At 35.3% G+C, this 22,715-nt stretch overlaps 1 protein-coding gene across 8 annotated transcripts in view; it reads right to left on the bottom strand.

Moving 5' to 3' along the window:
* Positions 1–6,618: 6,618 nt before the first annotated feature.
* The window catches only part of THSD7A (thrombospondin type 1 domain containing 7A), a 773,396-nt gene continuing 757,299 nt past the window's right edge, over positions 6,619–22,715 (bottom strand). For 5 of the 8 annotated variants that reach the window (XM_087861023.1, XM_087861022.1, XM_087861024.1 and 2 more), the window contains 5 exons: positions 18,598–18,693; positions 15,810–15,892; positions 15,246–15,456; positions 12,723–12,810; positions 6,619–12,027 (listed from right to left, as the gene is read on the bottom strand). In XM_087861023.1, coding sequence (XP_087717149.1) covers positions 11,943–12,027; positions 12,723–12,810; positions 15,246–15,456; positions 15,810–15,892; positions 18,598–18,693 — 563 coding nt within the window. In that variant the 3' untranslated portion in view covers positions 6,619–11,942. The remainder of the gene's footprint in view (positions 12,028–12,722; positions 12,811–15,245; positions 15,457–15,809; positions 15,893–18,597; positions 18,694–22,715) is intronic. The other 3 variants (XM_087861026.1, XM_087861027.1, XM_087861028.1) reach the window with 3 other exon arrangements.

Raw genomic sequence — 22,715 nt, 5'->3', positions numbered from 1 at the left:
AATAAAAATAAAAAATCTTAAGTTGGCTTTTCAAATGCATGATTAGGAGGAAATGAGGCTTATACTGCACCCAAAAATCTTGACTCTCAGTTTTCAATCATTTGTAACATTTAAAATGAATGGCTTGAAGACAATTTTAGAAGCATAATTAAGAAACATTTTGTGAATATGTGTGTGCTGTGATTTCTCACTAATCTTTGCCAGTCCTAGGTTCTGAAAATTTAAAGACAGCTATTAGAAAATCCTACAGACATGATCTTGCATAGTATCCTGTGTTATGTATACACTATTACTTAAACTTTCCATGCTTTTTTTTTTTTAACTTTTCATTATTTGTATCCATTCATGTTGTTGCTTCTATATGTTTGTAACTACAAATGTGATAAATATCTTTCTGTCATTGTACACATGCTTTATATCCGTTCTCTCTCCCCACATGCACCCACATCCTCATGTCTACCATCTCTCTCTAGGCTTTAGGATCAGCTACTAGAAGTGGAGGTACTAGGTCAAAGGATATGTTTGTTTTTAATTAAAAAGATAGTGTCCGTGTTGCCCTTCATTGATTTGAACATTTTCCTCACTAGGATTATAAATATATATATATATATATATATATATATATTATTGCCTTATATTTGATAAGATTGTGTATTGCCAAACTTTATTTTCTCCATCTATTGGGTCACTGTTCTAAGTGGCATTTGTTCGACTATGAATGTTTGCGAGAATCTTTTTCATAAGTTCAAAAGTTATTTATTTTTCCTTCTCTGTTGTGGTGCTGTTATGTTATCCTACCAGAAAGTGATATGGAACTTTCAATTGAAGTTTTTGTCCTTCCTTAGGTTCCTTTTTAAACAACCTGTAAAATATGCAGGATCTGATCATTATCAGTGGCGGGAAGTGCTCTTTACACTTACACGCCCAGGGGACTGTGCCTGTGAGTGGCATGGTAGTCTAAGATGATGTACCAATTTATTGCTACATCTGCTTTGGTTATGGATCCATAATTACATTTAAATGTTTCTGGCCAGGAATTGCTGTTTTGTTTGAAAGCCAATATGGTGGTAATTCTGAAGGGAATTTTATCGAAGTCCTCTTGAGTTTTTATCACTGAGCAAAGATTGCCATAATCCTTTTGCAACATGCATTATATCATCATTACTACCAGGCATGGCCTCAGTTTATCATTTTTTACTTCATCATAGGAGATATTTTAATTTGATTTTCCTGCGGATTCTTAAATATAGACATTAGAATAAGCATGAGTATACAAAATTCTTAAAATTCTTAGCATTTTTTATACAGATATCGGATCAAAATTCTGTACATTCTGTACATCTTCTACAGTCAGGATACTTTTTCTTGATTTATTTTTATAAATCATTTTTCCCATACGTATTAAGGTAGTGCCAGCAGAGGAAAGAACTAGTAGCCCTTTGGCAAAGATAGTAAAAAGTGATAAACATTAAAAAAAAACAAAGACAAAAACTTCCAGCAGACAAATATTATAAATGAGTGAACCTTTCATAAAGATAAATTTTGGAAGGGTATGGTTATATATCAGCCGTCAGACTAGAGGTGGAGGGTCACTGGGGACATGGTTTGACAGTGTTTTCACTATAATCACTGTGTTTATGAAAGACTGGGACACTGGCCTATCCCTCCCCATAAGGTGTTCACTTTCTCCTCCATGTTACTTTCTAGACTTACTGGTTGACTCCAATTTTGAAATTCCTTTTACTTTTCCAGGAAATCAAAATGTTATATACTATAAGGAATTTTAAATGATCTATTAATGTATTTACCTGGTTGCTAAAAGTCTCACTCTCTTGTTCCAAAGTGAGTTAACGGGGATTTGGGAGGCACTCTGAATTGTCACTTTATACCGTTCTTTCTGGTTTATTTCTGCTTTAAAGCAAATAGCATTTCATTTTGATGTTTTTGATACCATAAAATAATATGGTTTAAGACTAAGTGGATAGTCAGGCTGCTTTTTTATCGTGGAACAAAGGCATTCTAGAAATTTGCAATTGCTTGTTTCTTCCCTTTCTCATTTTCCAGTATTCCCAGCTCCCTCTTGTAACTGGTATATTCTCAGCTGCCACTCCCTGGTGATGTGAAGCTCAGTCACGACTGTTTTTATTTCTTTCACTGCTCTGTTGCGGTTCTGTCCATGTCACCACATTGTGCCTTCTGAAGAGTAGGGGAACATACTTCTGGCAGGTGAAATAAATGTGAAATGTCTTCATGATGGAAGACTGACGAGTTTGAGCTTTGGATGAATTTGTTGTTTTCTTTACTGGCTGCCTTGTAATTGATCTGCTGTTTAATCTTAATCACTCTTTGCCCATAAACCTTGCAGTTTATTAATTCTTTTGTTCATTTATTCATCCAACAAGAATTCATTATTTCATGTGTTGGGCTTCGTTCCAGGCAAGGAACAAAACCGATAACATGGCCTCTCATGTGTGAGAAGGCATTAAAAAAAAAAAAAAAATCCCCACAAACTAAAAGGATATGTAATATCAGGTGCCACTAAAAACAAAAAAACAAAACAAACTATGGGTGCCTGAGTGGCTCAGTCAGTTATGTATCTGCCTTCTGCTCAGGTCATGATCCCAGAGTCCTGGGATTGAGCCCTGCATCGGGCTCCCTGATCAGCAGGGAGTCTCTTTCTCCCTCTCCATCTGCCCCTTCCCTGCTCATTTGCGCTCTCTCTCTCTTTCAAGTAAATAAATACATAAAATCTTAAAGGGGGGGGCAGGAGTACAGAGAATGACAAGGGTAGTCAAGGAAGGCTTCCGAGAAGAAGTGGCATTTGGACAGCCATCTGTGCAAAGTAAGGGAGCAGCCAGGCCTATATTGAAGGAAAAGAGCGTCCCAGGTACAAGTAATAGTAAGAGCATGGGTTTGAGAAAAGTGTATGGTTTATTAAAAGATTGGAATCCAGCTTTAACACCTCCATGTGACAGTGTCCTTGAGGGTTAGCATGAGATGCGGTGAGGATGCTCAGGATATAGCAGCTGGGGGCAGTGAGGTGGCAGAGCCCATTGTAAGAGCATCTCTGCCTGAGATTAAAAAAACAAAACAAAATAAAAAACTATGGAGGATTAAAATCCAGAAAGCTCTTTTCTTTACTGAAAAGTTAAAATTGTTGATGCCCTAAAATTAACCACGTGGCATCACCAGAATTGTCATTTAAAAATAACATGTAGTAGAGGACTGAATCCAATGTGAAAAGATGAAAAGTTGATCAAATTTGCTAGTAGTCCAGGAAATGGAAACAATGAGAGAGCGTGATATTTCATTTTAGCCTGATTGGGAATTAAAAAAAAAAAAAAGAAATGACATTGTTGACGAGGTTACATTAGTTTCAGGTGTATGACATAGTGAATTGACAACTCTGTACATTATGATCTGCTCACAGATGCAGCTACCATTTGTCCCCATACAACACTACTACGATAGCATTGACTATATTCCCTATGATGTATCTTTTATCCCTGTGACTTATTTATTCCATAACTGGAAGCATGTACCTCCCACTCCCCATCACCCATTTTGCCCTTCCCCCCCCCCCCCACCGGCAACCACCAGTTTGTTCTCTGTATTTATTGGTTTGTTTCTAATTTGTTTGTTTTTTAGATTTCATGTAAAAGTGATATCCTCTGAGATTTGTCTTTTTCTGACTTAGTTCACTTAGCATAATACCCTCTAGGTCCATCCCTACTGTTGCAAATGGCAAGATCTCATTCTTTTTTATAGCTGAATAATATTCCATCGTGTGTGTGTGTGTGTGTGTGTGTGTGTGTGTGTATACACACACACCACACCTTCTTTATTTGTTCATCTGTTGATGGATAGGAGGTGCTTCCATATCTTGGCTATTGTAAATAATGCCCACAATAAACATGGGGGTGCATATATCTTTTTGAATTAGTGTGTCCTTTTTCTCTGGGTAAATACTCAGTAGTGGAATTATTGGGTTGTATGGTATTTCTATTTTTAATTTTTGAAGGATCTCCATACGGTTTACCACAGTGGCTGTACCAATTTACATTCCTGCCGACAGTGTGTAAGGGTTCCTTTTTCTCCCCTCCTCACCAACTCTTATTTTTTGAGTCTAGCCATTCTGACAGGTATAAGGTGTATCTCATTGCGGTTTTGATTTGTATTTTCCTGATGATTAGTTGTGTTGAGCATCTTTTCATGTTTTGGCCATTTGTAGATCTTCTTTGGAAAAATGTCTCTTCAGGTCTTCTGCCCATTTAAATCAGATTATTATTACTTGGTGTTGATTTGTATAAGTTATTTATATATTTTCAATATTAATCCCTTATTGAATACAGCATTTGCAAATATATTCACCCATTCAATAGGTCACCTTCTTGTTTTGTTGATAATTTCCTTCTCTGTGCAAAAGCTTTTTATTTTGGTGTGGTCTCAATAGTTTAATTTTGCTTTCGTTTCCCTTGCCTCAGGAGACCTATCTAGAAAAACGTTACCAAACCCAATGCAAGGAAATTACTGCCTATGTTTTGGGAGTTTCATGGTTTCAGGTCTCACATTTAGGTCTTACATCTATTTTGAGTTTATTTTTGTATAAGGAAGTAGTCCAATTTCTTTCTTTTTCATGTAGCTGTCCAGTTTTCCCCAATACCATATATTGAAGGGACTGTCTTTTGTCCATTGTATCTTCTTGCCTCTTTTGTCATGATTAATTGGTCATTTAAGGGTCAGTTTATTTCTGGGCTCGCTATTCTGTTTCACTGATCTATAGATCTATTTTTGTGCCAGTACCATATTATTTTGATTAACACAGCTTTGTAGTATATCTTAAAATCTGGTATTGTGATACCTCCAACTTTGTTCTTCTTTCTCAGGGGTGCTTGGCTATTTGGGGTCTTTCCTGGTTCCATAAAAATTTTAGGATAATTTGTTCTAGTTATGTGGAAAATGATGTTGGTATTTTGATAGAGATTGAATGCAATCTGTAGATTGTTCTGAGTCGTATGGACATTTTATTAACATTCTTCCAACCCGTGAGTATTGAATATCTTTCTATTTGTGTCCTCTTCAGTTTCGTTTATCAATGTTTCATGGTTTTGAATGTAGGTCTTTTCACTTCCTTGGTTTATTTTTAGGTATTCTTTGTGGTGAAATTATAAATGGAATTATTTTTTAATTTCTCTTTCTGCTATTTTGTATATAGACACACAACTGATTTCTGTGTATTTTGTATCCTGCAGCTTTACTGAATACATTTATTATTTCTGATAGTTTTTTAGCAGAGCTTTAGTGTTTTCTATGGGATTGTGACTTTTCAAAACCCAAACTGTGACCAAAAAGTGGTGGGATTTGCCTTCGGTGTTGCCGAGGTTTGGGAGGGAGGACAAAGCCCATTTAACGTGTTTGAAAACAGCAATACATACAGAAAAGGAAACTATTTTCTGTTGTATCTACTCGATTCAGCCCATTTTTTTCTCTTTCCCTCTCCCCTACCTCCCTGTCCCCATCATGTTTATAAGATTATACAATAAAGGAGAAAAATATGGCAGGACACACATCAGATGATTAAGTTGAGCTGCCTTGGCAGGGAGATGCTGTGGAGTAAGGTAGGGGAAAGAGAAGTCATCTGAAAAAAAAAAACAAAAACCCCTGCAATATTAGAAAGCATGACTGTTTAAACATTTTGTATGTATCTCCTTTCTTTTGAGACTGACACTGATGAGAACTGTACATTGAAGTATGTTGGCTTTTCTTTGAAATATGTTCAGAGTTTCATGACAAATCACTCGATACTCAGAAGCAGCAGATATAGAATGTAGACTGGTCACGTTCCTATTTGTGTTTGCAGGACATAAATTGGAGTTGCAAAATAAAAACTGAAGTTCGTAATTTGAGCATCTACATATAGATAAGGAATAATTTGGGTGATATATTTAAACATTTTTTTCATCTAGATTCAGTTGTAATGAACAATACGGAATATAAGGAGACTGCAAATCATTTTTTTGTCCAGCATTTATGGCTAGCTGCGTATTTTGAAGGGTTCATATACTGAGTGTTTACAGGGTTCCCTGCTTAGTTATATTTCAGCAAACCGCTATCTCAGAAAATGTTTTAACTCCAAGCTACAGTGGCAGTAATTTATCTAATTTGTGCATCCCTTTCTGAATTTGTGAATGTGCATCTTAATTTAGGGAAATTGAGGGAATCTTAATTTCTTAATGTGTGAGCGCCTACCTTGTTTTTTAGGTTTGATCTTTTATTGGTGGGCACAGAGAGGAGAGGCAGGGAGAGGCCTGCCTTCTGACTAGGGGGCAGGGAGAGCTGGACTCTGTTCCAGGGTGTCTTATGAATCTTCTGCTGGTGCTCTCTTTTGACTGGAAACTGAGAGGTCATTTGTCCATAATGATTAATGTGGTGGCCTCAGCGGACTTTTAAAGTTAAGGTCTGCAGCTCTCAAACTTTCTGTTGGGGTTGTTTAAAAAAAAGGGGGGGGGGCTCCTGAACAGGCAATACAGTAGTACAAGGGTTTGGATATTCTCTGAAATTTTTTTTTAAACCCGTGTATGAACAGCAAATGATGCAAATTTAAAAAGTACACATGAGTAGAATGAAAATGATTTCCATGTTTATGTTTGTCAGCAACATAGTTATTTACAAATAACCCATATGAAAATGTAAAAAAGCATATTACATCTTCACATGCCATCTGTATTAACTGAATAAAGCTTAGTGACATTATTTTCAAATCTGTAGTTAATTGTACATAGACATTTTGTGCGTTAAAAAAGAAATGTACATAATTTAAAATAAATTACATTACACAATTTACAAAGTAATATTAACAAAAACTTCTTAGACAGCTGCCTCCTTACTTAAACAAAATAAATATTCAGGTAATTAAATTAACAAAACCATTTAGGGGATTACAGTTTATATAAAGACATATTGCAAATTTAATAAAGTTATAGTTTACAATGACCAATACTGATCTCTTCAAATCTCTGTGCTACAAATAGGCAGGAAAAAGTACCAGAAGGGGGATCTTAATGTTTACTTTTTAAAAATAAACATAAATAGATTGCTGAAAAATAGTTGTGAAAATTTCATTGAGGGTTCAAAGTAGATGACCTAGAAACTATTGCTTTAAAAAAAAAAAAAAGTCTACAAAACACAATAAGACTGACCGTTATATTCTAAATAGACTAGATTTTGATTGCTGAAAACATGACTGCCACAAACTAAAAGTCTTCATATACTGCCCATTTTAAGATCTGGCTTGGTAGAAGCATGAAAACCTAAAACTACAAAGTTAACTCTATCCACTTAGCATTTGTTTTACTCATTTAATAACGTAGACGTAGCCATTTTCAGTGTTCCTGCTGATACAGAATTACCGTATGCACGCTGCAAAACATTCTTTTTTTTATAAAGAGTTCTGTTTGCTATGCCCACACTCCAGTTTCAGACCCCAAAATCCTCTTCTGCAGTCATGGCCACCTGGAGCTAGGACCAGGTGGGACAGGCAGGTGTGTTTTGTTCTCACGTGTAAACTAGACCCAGGAAAGCTCACTTTCTGACAAGATGCTTCACACATTTGTTCCTAGACTGCTCTCGTTTCAACACCCTCAGTCTTAGTGGGGAAAACATAACATGAAACACATTTGAATTTGGTAATATTTTACAAATAGATCTCAGATCATTTTGGAGGCATGATTCTTGGAAATCTATTCAAACTCCAAGTAAGTCCAGGAATGGGCTCTCCTTTCTGTAAGGTACAGGCCTGTCTTACTGTCTTGTAGGATGAGTTGTGAACACAGAGGCAAGGTAGAGGTAGGAGCATACTGGGTCATACTTAAATAGAGTATAAAAATGGACATATTTACAGAAAAAGCATTTTTTTTGAGGGGGCATGTCTTCTACATCTTTCCTTACGTTTTTACTTATGTCTTTGACCAGTACATTTTGCTTAAATCAAGATGTTCACACTCTTAGTGAGACTTTGAGTAGCAGGTAGGGAATAGAGACCTGTCACCTTCTTTTTCCCCCCTTATTTAAAAATTTGAGCATGTTTAGTAGAAGGTAGTTCTGAGAAAAGTGGGTCAGATTAGTTGTAAGCAGAGTAGAGAGAGATCAGAGAAAATCATTATAAAGGAGCAAAGGAATAGGGATTTGAAGGAGGTAAAACAAAAAAAACTGAGAGGTGTTAATCCCTGTAAGAAGTTCTGGGTAAGTGACTTTATCTTGAAATGTCCAGGAACTTGAATGGGGTTCTGGTTGGGCAAATGAACGTTGCCACGTCCCTGAGGATGGAGGAGGATTACAGTGAAGTCCGACAGCACGGCCTGAGACAGGGACGTTACATCAGGAAAAACACCACACTGGAAACAAGTCCAGAGTCAAGGGCAATTGAAGTGCTGTCTTCACTCATGAAACATTTTCCCTTCTTCTGAGTGTCTTAGATTCATAGGTTATACAAAAGCCATGACTAATTGTATTATAGTGCCTAGCAGAGTGTCTTCCATGTGATAGTTCAAGAAATGTTTGTCTTGTTATAAGTTATTTGTGCTTTGTTATAAGTACTTAAGAACATGCTTTTATGCACTCCTTTGCAAATTACCTTTAAGCTACACGGTACTGTTCTCCAAAAGGCTTTCAAATAAGAATTATGGTCCGTATCTTAGATTAGGTACTGATAAATAAGCAAATCAGCCCCTTTCAAGAGAGATCAGTTGTGCCAATTGTGTGGTTTATACTGAAACAGTCCAACAAAATAGAATATGATACTGTATCATTCTTTTTTTCTCTTTTTCTTTTTTTTTCTTTTTTTAACCAAGCAGACCTTCATATGTATAGAACAGTAGTTCTAAATCTTTTTGGGCTCATAGGCCATTCTAGTAAGGCAAAAGTGTCAACAGACCAGTAACTACTATATTCCTCCCCTGAATTGTCAGAATGAACAGGAGGAATAAGGTTTTGAAGAAATTCCAGTAACATACTTATTGACTCATGCCAGGAACAAAAATAAGGCTATTTTCATGTTCTAAACATGAATACAGTAACCTTCATTTGTCCAAAATAGCCAACTGGCTATGTACCCTTCCTTCCATCTTTCCAACAAGAAGCCACCCAGAATTTATCCTAACGGTGAACTTCCGATATGTTTCCTAGTTTTAGGTCACATTGAACCTAGTCTCCTCCATATATGTAGTATTGTAAAATGTGATTAATTTATGACTAAGATCATGTATTTTCATAAAATTTTATAATTTCGATCAATCTGTTAATTCTTACAGTATGGGTTGGATGATACTGATCTGCGTTCTGAATTAATGACATTTTACAGTATCCTAAGTATAGCTTTTGTAGCAACAATATATTATTTGGTAATTTCAAAGTTATTAGGTGTTGCATACATTTTATAAGGCTGTTAGCTAAATTCTTCAAGTAATGGCAATAGATTCTTTCTCAACCATCTTGGACAAATGGAGTTCATTTTATTCAAAGAGATCAACTTGAGGATTACCTGGAAGACCCCTGAGTACATACATTAGCAATCACAGTTTTAGAGCAACGGTATTATTTTTGTCTTCCTCTTCAATAAGACCGATGCAGTGGAATTTTTTATGCTTTCCTTTTTTAAATCCTTGGTTTAAAGTAAAATTCTCATCTTTGTGACCACCTGTTTGCTTTGAAATAGTTGCTATGCCTAATACAGTGAGTGTTGAGTAAGGAATTAGTGCTTTCCACATTTAATTCATATTGAAATAGGTAGAAATCTGTTCCTTTTGGGCGCAACGACGTCCTAATCTGATGTCTTTTGTAATCTTTGCAAATACTTTAATGAACAGCAGGGGGAGTTCAAACTCTACTTGAAGGTAAAACACCTTCTAGTCTAAACCACTTTTACAGCAGCACAGCCATGTTTAAGATAAAATAGCTTGTTACATTATTTTTAAAAGACCTGAAAACCTAATGTCCTCGCCTCTACCAAAGGTTGTTGCAGTAAATATTGCCTGAAAAATGGAATTGCTTTTTAATGGCACCTTTGGATTTTTATTTTATTTTTTTTCCCTTGAAGTCTGCCAAATTAGTATTTCACTGTGTCATTTCCAGGCCTACATGTGTGAAAAATATAACTACTTGCAAAACAGTGATAAAGTTTAATGACTGTTTTTCACCTTTGAAATTAAACACCGATGGCATTCTAAGGGTAAACGAATGAAAGCAAAAGATGACCTAGTAAAGAGGTAAGCACTGAAAAAACTTCTAGACCAGTGGTTTGCAAACCACAACCTGCAGATGTGGCCTGCTGTTGTCACAAAGCTTCATTGGAAAACAGCCATGCTCATTCTTCTATGTACTGTATATCGTCCACACCTGCATCCTCACGATGACAGAACTGAGAAGGTGCGACATAGGCCTGGCAGAAAATACCTACTATCTAGCCCTCTATGGAAAACGTTTGCCACCCTTGGTCTAGATATTTAATGAAGCCTGAGGCAAACTATTTATTCTTTTTTGAACATGTTTTTGAAATCCTACAAAGCCTGCTTCAAATTTTACCAGCGAGAAAGACAAAACTATGAATACATTTGATGTGAAGCTAGGAAAAAACAAATCCGGGGATAAAGAAAAATCACAGGGTTTTGAGTTCTTTTAGGTACAAAAATTATCAAGACGTTATTTTCTCCATCTGCTCAAAATTAAAAAGACAACCAGCTCCTTTTTTTTTCTTTTCTTTTTTTAACAAAGATAACAAATATAAAAATCTAGTCGTAAACCACCTTCAAAGTACAATTAAAAACCAACTAGAGGGATCCATCTTTTGAAGGGTTAATGAGTTCGGGATTTGAACATTTCAATCACCGCCATGTTGTCGATATCACAATGGCTGCAGCAACCAGGAAGAGTGTAGACAGCAGATGTAATAGCTAATTCCATCCTGCCGCCATCCAAACTGAAATTTATTCTCTTCCGGATGTAAGAACTTGCAAATGGTTCCATGACACTCTTAGCACAGATGTCTTCATCCCATATGAAAAGAGGCAGTTTCTATGGCAATACTGGTTAAATGCCTATCATGCTGCACTAATATAGTGCAAAAATGTGCCTTCCATATAGCAAAAGAGATGCAGGCAACCAGTGTGAAAATTAGGGAAAGTAGAAACGTATTAACACAAGCAAATTAGTTTTCCAGACAATAACCACTATAAAGTACTGAACTTAAGGACTTTTTTTTTGTTTTCCTAAGATACTAGTACATGTCCAGCATTCATACTTTGGAGAAAGACAAGAATTAAGTCTTATAAAAGAGTCTTTGCCTCTGAAATGCAGGTTAATGAAAGCTACCACCAACCACCAAGATGCTGAATTTATTCCATGGGTTTTCTGCTCACCTTAGAGTTTATCTCTTATTCACCATTAAAACTGCTTATTAACAAATACATAGTCTGACATAGTAATGTGTATCATTCAGTTGAGTATACATGTTGTTATGCTTGACTATAGTATTGTAGAGATCTTGGTATAAACTCTTCATGCTAAAATGTTATTATGGGTTAACACTGCCGACAGAGGCTTGCATCAGGTGTCCTAACTGACCAATTCCACAACCGTATTTTAGAGATGAAAGTGAATTGCCAGTTAGTAGATTTCAGAAAAGATCACAAAAGACTTTCCGAATGCAGCCTGTATTCAACTAAATCTCCTAGATTTCTCAGGGCTGATTTTTTAATTTTTTTTTTTTATGTTAGTGGTACTGTCTTGGTATCTCCAATGGCACTGATTTTCACTTTTTTTTTTTTTGATGCTCTTTTAATAAGATACAATGCATCTGAATTCACACAGTATGAAGAGCTTTGTGGCTGCTGGATGTCTACTGCAAAGTCAGAAAGCTGAAAGTGGTTGTTGCCCGGGTAGGTTCAATCTTACATGTCTGCATCTCCATCGTAGGCTAAGGTTAAAGGTTTCAGTCGGTTGTTTTGCCTTCTTTGGGGTTTCTTTGGCTTTTTGCTGTAAATAATAATAAAAATAATTAGAGAAGGTAAATCAACCTTTAATCATAAATTTTATTGTTTTAAATGAAAAAATTCAAAATATATTGATAAAGTTGTCTAACTGCCTAATGACCTAAATTCAACCTTAAAGTTTGATATTCTGGTATCTTTGAATTTCTTATTTTATGCTCTGAATAAACCTGAAATAGAGCCCCTCAAATATTTTATTATCCTGTAAAAGAATTATCAAATGAAATCCCTCACTAACAATGGAAATAATACTATAGTATAATCATTAATATTTGACCAGAAATTTATAAACAATACACAATTTATAATAAATGTTTGAAAAGATAGTTGAATAAAATTAGGTATCACCATAAGCTCTTTCTCCAGTAGTAATTCAGTATCAAACTGTGTAGTTCACCATAAGCATCCAAAGCGATATGATCTTGTATAACCAAGGAGAACATCCTTGAGATGACCTGGAGCAGCTCCGGCTCAACTTCAGATATTAAATGGTTCAGATTTGGTAGTTTTTAGAATATCTACAACTAAAGCTGTTTTTATTTCTAATTTCAGACAAACAATAAATGCAGAATACTTATTTCGGACAAATTGCTGTTTCTGCATTGTAGTCAACTGACAGTGTTTTTGCTGAAAATAAAGAGATATGTATCCCCTTAGATTTTGAAATATGTAATCACTCACCAAGCTAGATAAATCATGGAGACAATAAAGATGAGTAACACAAATGCCCCAGCTGCTACACCGTAAACCCAGGTCTTTAGTCTCCCATCTAAGAAGAATGGATATTAGTTATTAATTTACATTAGTCTGGTGTGTGTGTGTGTGTGTATATATATATATGACAGTCTTTAACTATGACCAATGACCAGTCACATACGACCAAATCCTTTCAAAACAAAATGAATTATTGCTTAGGCACAGTTAATGATTAATGCAAAGCTGCTATTATGAGTTAGATGCTGCTTCATTAAAGATAAATTATCAATGAGAATTGAATGGAAAAGAAATGTTTTCAATTTGTGTTCAGATTTCAAGTTCATATGCTGAAATTTTTGCAGCTGCTTATCTAAATTTTACTTCAAATCCAATATATGTGTAATGCTAAATAAACATTTTCTATTTTCATTCTGAGAATGGAAATTATAAGGAAAGAAGAAAAGAAATGTAATTTCGATAAAGTCCTACAGCTTAGGGTTGATGCAGACAGGTATCTGAACATAAATTTTATCATTTTAACCTTTTTTTTTTAGATGAATTGAAAGTGAATATATTTAACATTTTTGGGAGGAATTAATCTCTTATCTAATTTACACTTACATTGTACTTTAAAGTTCGATTGACAATATCCTTTGTAAAAATAGCCAAGTTTGATTATAACATATAAATAAATAACATTTTTCTACCTTTTTATTATATGGAATTAGTCAGGATAGGAACTTTTCTAATTTTGTTTTCTGCTCTCATTTTCTTTGAGCTTCTTAGTTTTGTGTTCAGAATAAACTTCAACTAGATGGTAGTATTAATTTGCCTAACGTGATAATTATATCAACATATATTTTCTGTTGCATACATACAGTTCAACATATTAGTGCTAAAATTACAGATTGGGCAAATTGACTCCACAGACACTCTGGTTTATTCAATATTTGGAAGGCATCAAAAACAAATCAGTACTGTGAAAGTGTTTCTGCTTAAAGCTGGATCAACTTACGGATCCATTTGTTGGAACTAAGCTGTTAATAGTCTAAATATACTTCTTTTCAATTCTACAGATTTTAAAAATTAGGGACTGGGTTTAAAGTCAACCACGGTTGGGTTTATCTGCCCTGAGAGTTCTTCAACAAATATCCTCTGAGTTTTTCAAAAAACCAAGAAGAAAGTCTAAATGTACTTTTTTAAGAACATAAACCTTGTTAATATATTAAAATACTCATTTTAGGGAGGGTATATATTAAATTTAAAATGATAATCTTCTCTTTTTTAAAAATGAGTTGTGATGTGAGAAGGTTTGCTTGGATTCTTAGTCAAGGTCAAGATTGCTAATTGGCCATTTGCAGGTCCACTATCTTGAACACTGAGAGAAGAGTTTCCCATGTTTGCAGACAAGTCAGCTTTGCAAAATAAATTGTATTTCAGCTAACCACCTTATGAAGGCAGGGATAAAGTGGTTAAATCACAGTATGTGGGTTAAATCATCCGAATACTGAAAATACTTAAATCCTAATAGTGACTCTCTAATAAGGGAAAGTGTTTTGACTTAATGCATTAGAAATAGAGATGTGCTATGCAGATTCCTTCTTTTCTCATATTTCTAACAACTGTAAAGTAGACTTTGCCTGGCTTTGCCTGGAGATTTCCTTTGGTCATTAACTTGTAATCCCTCTTGGTGTGAGAAAAAGCACCATGATCTTAGCTACCATATAGCCCTTGTGGCACAATTTTAAGCACTGGCTGTAGTTCCAGGAATAAGCCTATAGTTTATTCCAACTGGGGAGAGCATGTGTGTGGGGTAGGGATAGCACTGTATTAGGACATCAAGCTTTTGCCTGCACTGGCTTCAAGTCCATTACTAGACACATTAAGGGTGTCTGTTTAATATGACAAGGGTCTGGTCAGTCTTTAAATTTAAATCATCCCATCTAGACAGGAAGGCTCCATCCTTGACCTTTTATATCTGGTGCTAGTACAGATTCTGATTGAGTTTATCAAATCTAGGGGCTGAGAGAAATTGGACTGGCTACCAAGTGCTTCCCCACCCCCCAGCACAGCACGGCATTACTGATGTTCCTATTTTAGGTTCAAATTATTACCAGTCTGTGGTCAAATGAAAAATTCTTGAGTGTCTTTAGAGTTTTATTTGTTTCAGTTCTGAATGACAATATACTTTATTCCTAATTAATATTTCATTGTTAGATTTTTTTGTTCAATGTGAATGTAATTATACTTGTAAATTTAGGTCTGAGATCAAAATAACTAATATCCTAATTTTTTTTCTAAGAAAGTAATTTCATTTCTCTGAACTTCGAGCATGAGTGCTTTTTTCATAATTAAAACATTTTGCTATATGGCAATATCAGAATGAGTACAGATGAAATAATAAATAACTTATGTGAAAATGCTTGCTTTTTTTTTTTTTTTGACCCCTTTACATTGGTTAAATGTATAACTAAAGGATTCTACATCAACCCTGTCTAGTCACTTCACCTGGCCCAAATGGCTGTAGAAACCAGGTCCTTCCCCGTCCTGTTGGGTTACTGGAGGATTGGGTTGGGTGTACTGCCCGACTGGTTTTCACATCTCCTCTTTTGTCCTCCACAGTGGGTATCACCACCACGGGGATAAGTGTGCACTGCTCAAGTGTACCGTTAGAAGACATGACTTCAGTGTACCCTTCTTCACAACTGCATGTCCTCATCTGCAGGAGAACAAGAGGATTTCTACTATCCATAGAAGGTGATCTTTGATAGCATAATAGATCTGACTTGAAGAGAAGGCTTTAAGGAAGTACTGTTTTGGGAATTTACTACATGTAATTTCGGTCTTAACTACATAAAAACACACTTTTTGTACTGTACACAAATTATTTTAACAGTAGAATCACTAAAAACATTCAGAATATTTATACTGATGAGAGGTCCAGAAATAGACCCCAAGACACAAGACATGCTTTTTCTTGGGGGGGGGGGGGGTTATGGGATGGACTTTTTAAGAGGTGGTGGGTGACAAATAATGAAGCTGGCTTGTCTTTTCTGATGAAGTCACACATACCTCACTACAGTACGAGTGGGGTTGACTACACGGTGGGTTACAAGACCTGTCAGCGTCAGGCTGGTGCACCACCAAGCAGCCCCCTGCAGAACAGAAAATCATACGTTGACAAGTAGCTTCTCTTGCAATGATAGAAACACCCTGTTGTATAGACTTGTCTTTGAATCCCGAACCACTTTGGGAGCCCCATGGGTTTTTCTGAGGGCGACTGATTGTGAAATATTTGATTAACCTTGACACTTCATGCAGGAACTTGAGGCCCATCTTATTCAGAGGCGAGAGCTCCGTGCCTGACGCTCAGCAGGTGCTACACAAACCCTTGTCTGCAGAGTTGCTACTTTGAAAACACTAACTGCACACAGGCTATTTCTGTCATCGTCCCCAGTCCCCACTATGGGCCCAGTCCAACATTAAAAAGCAAATTGAATTTTCCTTTAAATTTTCTTGGCTAGTCAGAGAAATAGTTTTCATGTCCCTTGAGATGTCTCTTTAATTAACGACTATCACATAAATGGGTTTTTTAAAAAAATAATGCATTTTTCTTGGAGAAAATCATTATTCCTGCCAATTCAGGATTTTTGTGGGTATAGGAAAGAAAACCTTTGTAGCTACTAAGTGATATGTTTGCATTACTGTTTAACTTGACATTGCAGCTCTCTGGTTTTTCTTCCTTCTCTTTCTCAAGTATAGTACTAAGTGTGCCTATGTTGTTACAGGTGAGGTTTTAAAATGAGAATAGGTGTCCTAGAGAAAGAATATTGGTGATGTTTCAAACCATACTTGCTCAGTTGAATAGAGTTTTAGGCAAGCAAAGTTTTTCCTTTACTTATGGAATTGATCCTCTGGAATTTAATCAAAGATACCTATTGTTAATTATTCACCTTATCTCTCAATAATATAAACTATTCATCAAAAAATTGTGATGGGAAAGGTGTTAGTCATTGCAAGGCAATTGCAGTTAAAAGGCCATATTGAAGTTATCATGAAACACATGAAGAAAAAGGAAAACATCATCTTGATTTCTAATAAGGACAACTTCATAAAATTAAAGCAATTGATCAAGATAGGTAATATACTTTACATGCTTGTCTATTTCTCAAAGAATCTCGTCTCTCCTAAAAGATGGAAGAAGAATGCATATAGAGTTTATCACAAATCATTTACACATTGGCCTTTTTGGTATCAGAGTATTAGAAAGACATACATTGGGTACTTTAATGGATTAAAAAGAAGGTGAACACTGAATTCTACAGGTAAGTCTTTTAAAATTGGACTTACCTTTGCATTGGGGAATATCCCCAATTTTAGTGGGAAAAGAGCTTTTAACATGTAGAAGAAAAGGCAGACAGATATTACTTGCATCGATATTGGGGGGAAAAAATAACCCTGAAAAGTAACAGGACCCTCTGGGGAAACTGCAACGTTCCCTCTGAATAATTTCAAGAAGAATGTAGACCTTCATTTTCAACACTTGAGTTGAATGGACCATCTCTGTAAGTGCCTTCAAATTCAGAAAACCTATGCTTCCCTTCCTAGGGCTCTTTCTCCCCTTAGGCTTCTTACAGTGGTGTGGTTGGAATAGATTTTTTTTCCCCCAATAAATAACACTGTGAGAGAGCAGAGGGTTTCCTGGTAGGTGTCTCTTCTTTGTTATATATGTGTCCATTGGGAGTTCTTATTATCAATGGTTTCTTGATACAGATTTCTCATATATAAAATCTTACCTTCACAAGAATATAATTTGATATCCTGTTCCAGCTTTCATAGGGAGGAAATAAGTAATTAGGTTTAAATAAATCCAGGTAATTTAAAATTTAATATAAAAATTGATGCTTTCCAAAAAGCGTATTGATCTCTGTTCCTGTTATCTTACTGTATATATTACAGCTAAATTTATAAATGGACATTATGATAGGTACCCAAATGCACATTACTTTTTATCTCTGCCAGAGGGTCAAAATGATGGCAGTAAGTCAGCAGGTCCCCCTGAAGAGTTAACTCTCTAAACTCATGCTACTGGTTACACTATGAAGATTCCTATAGATTAGATCTATGAAAATGTTAAAGGAGCGACATTAGATCTTTGGGTTATGTGCTTAAGACTGAGGTTCTGGTTCCGACCTTGGTTTCTCTCTAGGAAATTAGCAAGGTGCATATCTGGAGCCAAGTTTCTTTCCACTTCATAGGGGCCTCAAGAACCCTTGCATTTACTGGGTTCAGATGAGGAAATTTATAGTAATCTCAGATTAGAGAAGCTCTTTGGGTCAAAGGACATTTCAGAAAAATTTTTCATTTGGTTTTCTTCTTTGAATATATAATTTTTGAGTGGGGACAGAGTGGACAGAGTAGGTTAGCTGCCCAGATGCTCTGTGTTTGAGATTTGCCAATAGATCTTACCTATTAATAAAAAAACTGAATCATAGATTTCTGAATTCAAGCAAGATACGTGGATATAGTCAACAAAATACTGATTTTTTTTCGCACATGGTGAGTTATTCATATATAAAATTTTTAGGAAAGATAATCTAAGAATTATAATTTATTAGGATTAGATAGTATTTTAACTAAATTCTAGGAACATTGTCTAAAATGGCTGGATGAGGGAGAATTTAACTGAAATAATAAAAATAAAATAGTCGCTGGTTATAGTTATACAGCCTAGGTACTGAATCCCAACCATATGCTGAATACTGAGAGAATATCTTTGTTTTCTTCATTATTTTCTTAAGCAGACTGCTTGTGTGTTACAGGAAGACTTTGAAAAAACAAAGAGAAATTGGAAGTTTACCTGTTACATTTATACCATCTGACCTTTGACACCAGACTGTTCGGGAAGAACCCTTCCAAGCACTGGCCATCCATTTATACTCATAACACTGTCCATCTGCAGGGATACAATAAACATGAACAGAAGCATTCTGCTGTCCAGAAGGACAATCATGGGGAAAGAATATTAAGAAATTATTTATAAACAATTGAAAAGTGGTAAGTCCATCTCAAAAATGATTCAAATGTTAATTTAATTTATTGTCTTGAAATTGCCATATAAATGTTATAAAATGTTATAAAATTCCTGATCTATTCCCAAACTCCATTTCTTTGCCATGGTTTTTATTCTTTTAATGTTAATACAGTATAGTTGATCCTGGAACAACATGGGGATTAGGGGCCTGTACCCCTACGCAGTCTAAAATCTGTGTATGACTTTTGATTCTCCCAAAACTTAACATCCTACTGTTGACCAGAAGCCTTACTGATAACACTAAAGCCGAGTTAATTGTTTTATATGTTATATACTATATGCTTCTAATAAAGTAAGCAAGAAAAAGATGTTACTAAGAAAACCATAAGGAAGAGAAAATATTTTGTACTGTATTTATATTACTATTAAGACTTTATTTGTCAGAGAGAGAGAAAGAGCACGAGCAGGGGGAGTGGCAGAGGGAGAAGCAGGCTCCCTGCTGAGCAAGGAGCCAGATACAGGACTCAATCCCAGGAACCCCGGGATCATGACCTGAGCCAAAGGTAGACGCTTAACTGACTGAGCCACCCAGGCGTCCCTGTACTGTATTTATATTAAAAAAACCTCTCATGTAAGTGGACCTGGGTAATTCAAACCTGTGTTGTTTGAGGGCCAACTGTATTATTAAAAATTTTAGAAGTATCCTACTCTATGTATCATTCTGAAATGTAAATATTATGAAATATTTCTATGTGTTTTTTTTTTTAAATGTAGCTATTGTACATTTATTTTAACTGCTATATAGAATTCCACTGTACTAAACACCACAATTTTTTTTAGCTATCTCCTCTCTGGATGGCTTTTTAGGTTGTTTTCTATTTTAGCTGTTAGAGCAATGCCTCAGTGGTCAACCTTGTGCAAGTCTCTTCATGCTTCCTTAAGGTAAATAACTAGAAGACAAATTGCCAGGTATCACCATAGGGATGGCTGAAACTTTACTAAATCTATTTTTTTTCCTTGAAAAAGTGACAATCTACATATCTACCGCAGTGAATTAGGATTACCATTGCTTAAGCCTTCACAAACGATTATTGTCAGATTTAAAATTTTTGGTTTGTCTGGTGGGTGTGGAAGCTATATTGTCATTTTAAATTGTAGTTTTCTATTAATGCTATTAAATAGTAACAAATGTTTTGGGGCATTTAGACTTCCTCTTATGAGTGTCGCTTCTTTTTATCTTGTGGCCATTTTTTTTTTTTTATCCTATTGAAATCTATGCCTTTTCTTACTGAATTGTGGGAATTACTTATTCTAGAGTAGCAGTTCTCAAAGTATGATCCAGAGAACCTGGGAGACTTTAACATTCTTTCAGATTTTGTGTGTGTGTATTTTCCTTTTCCAACTACACATCTGTGTGAGTAGAGCTGGATTTTCTTCATATACATAAACGAAGATCACAACAGATTGAGTGCAGAAACAGAGAATCCAGCTGTCTTCCTTTAAGACAGATATTATGGATTTGTAAAACTGTAAAACAAGATTATGCTTGTCAAAGTTGCTGTTTTTGTTTTACAAAGTAGTATTTTTCAGGAAGTGTTATATAAAATTGGTTTATGGTTATTTTAAATCTTTTCATTTTTAATATAAATTTATGTATATAGGACTCACAAAAGAAAATCTGGGGTCTTCAAACAATTTTAAGAATATAAAATTGGGGGGCGCCTGGGTGGCACAGCGGTTAAGCGTCTGCCTTCGGCTCAGGGCGTGATCCCGGCGTTGTGCGATCAAGCCCCACATCAGGCTCCTCCACTATGAGCCTGCTTCTTCCTCTCCCACTCCCCCTGCTTGTGTTCCCTCTCTCGCTGGCTGTCTCTATCTCTGTTGAATAAATAAATAAAATCTTAAAAAAAAGAATATAAAATTGGATCAATTTTATACTCTTGGACCAAAAAGTTATAAAATTGTTGTTCTAGAAGCTAATCCTTGGAAATTAATCAACTTCACAAAATATCTTTTCTAAGTCTGTGGCTTCTCTGCTAACCTTGTTTATGATCTATTACTATGTGGAAGATTTAATTTTTCATCTTTCCTACTTTTGTGCCGCTTGTGTCATATTTAGGAAATTCTTCTCTACTGTGAGTTCATGATGAATATTCTCCTATATTTTCTTTAAATGTTTTATAGTTATGCTCTTCACCTTTGGGTCTATAATTAATTTATCTAGTTTAATGTATCAGTTTTGTATATGGTATGAGCTTAGAGATAATTTTAAAAACATTATGTGGATAACAAATTATTGCAACATTTTACCCACCATTACCCTACTGATTTTCACTTCTGTTATGTACCTATATACGAAAATTTGTTCCTGAGATTCTTTGTTTCATTAGTCTAATTGCTTTATTGTTGACCGGTCACTCTTTTTAAATTATTAGTGCTGTAGGATAAATCTTGAATAAAGCCATGTAAGTCTCTTGACCTCCTTTCCCATTTTTTCTTCTTGAAATTCTGGGCTTTAATAATTCTGGATCTTCTTGGTCTTCAACCTCTCCATATGAATTTTAGAATCAATAGATCACTTAAAAATCTCTGCAAATTACATGGGATTTATAGATAAGTTGGTATAAAAATGAGATGTAAGGATATTGAAGCCTACCCCTGAACATGCCTATTTTACTAAAGTTTTAGTTTTTTATGTGCTTAAGATTTCATCATAACTTATTTCTGTTAAATACATTTCTACTTGTAGTTTTATTTTGATTTTTTTTTCTAATTAAATTTTGTAATTGAGTCTTACTGGTAAAAGATTTTATTTTTATTTTGTATTCAAGTGTAGTTAAGTATTAGATTCAGATATATGAGTGTTTCAACAGTTACATGTATTACAAAACGCTCACCATTATAAGTGTAGTTACCATCTGTCACCATACAAAGTTATTACAGTCTTACTGACTACGTCCCTGTGATGTACTTTTCATCCCTGTGACTTACTGGAAATTTGTACCTCTTGATCCCCTTCATCTATTTTACCTGTCCCCCACTCTGGCAACCACTAGTTCGTTCCCTGTACTTATGAGTCTGTTTCTGTTTTTGTTTTGTTCATTCATTTTGTTTTTTAGGTTTCACATATGAGGGAAATCATGGTATTTGTCTTTGACTTATTTCACTTATCATAATACTCTCTAGGTTCATCCATGTTGTCTCAAAAGGCAAGATCACATTCTTTTGTACGGCTGAGTAATGGAATATTGTATGTATGTATACATATGCCACATTTTTATCCATTCATTTATTGATGGACATTTAGCTTTTATATCTTGACTACTGTAAATAATACTGTAATGAACATGGGGTGCATATTTTTTTTTGAATTGTGTTTTTCTTTTATTTGGGTAAATACCCAGAAGTGGAATTACTGGGTCATATCTTGGTTTTATACTGTTCACCACAGTGGCTGCACCCATTTACGTTTTTGCCAAGAATGCATGAGGATTCCCATCCTTGCCAACACTTACTTCTTTTTGAAATTAGCCATCCTGAGTGGTGTGAGGAAATTTTCATTGTGGTTTTGACTTGCATTTCCCTGGTGATTAGTCATGTTGAGCATCTTTTCATGTGTTTGTTGGCCATCTATCTGTTACCTTCCTTGGGAAAAATGTCTATACAGGTCCTCTGCCCATTTTTTCATTAGATTTTGTGTGGACTGAGTTGTGTAAGTTCATTATATATTCTGGATATTAACCCATTATTGGATATATCATTTGCAATATCTTCTCCCATTCAGTAGGTTGCCTTCTTGTTGGTTTCCATCTCTGCAATAGCTTTTTATTTTGGTGTAGTCCCAATAGTTTTATTTCTGCTTTTGTTCCTCTTGACTGACGAGACATATCTAGAAAAATGTTGCTAAGGCCAATGTCAAAGAAATTACTGCCTATGTTTTCTTC

The sequence above is a fragment of the Ursus americanus genome, chromosome 3, assembly GCF_024610735.1.
Source record: "Ursus americanus isolate L20-20 chromosome 3, mUrsAme1.1.p, whole genome shotgun sequence".
NCBI lineage: Eukaryota > Metazoa > Chordata > Mammalia > Carnivora > Ursidae > Ursus > Ursus americanus.
The sequence above is the reverse complement of the archived record's forward strand: the minus strand, read 5'-3'. Positions and strand labels throughout refer to the sequence as shown.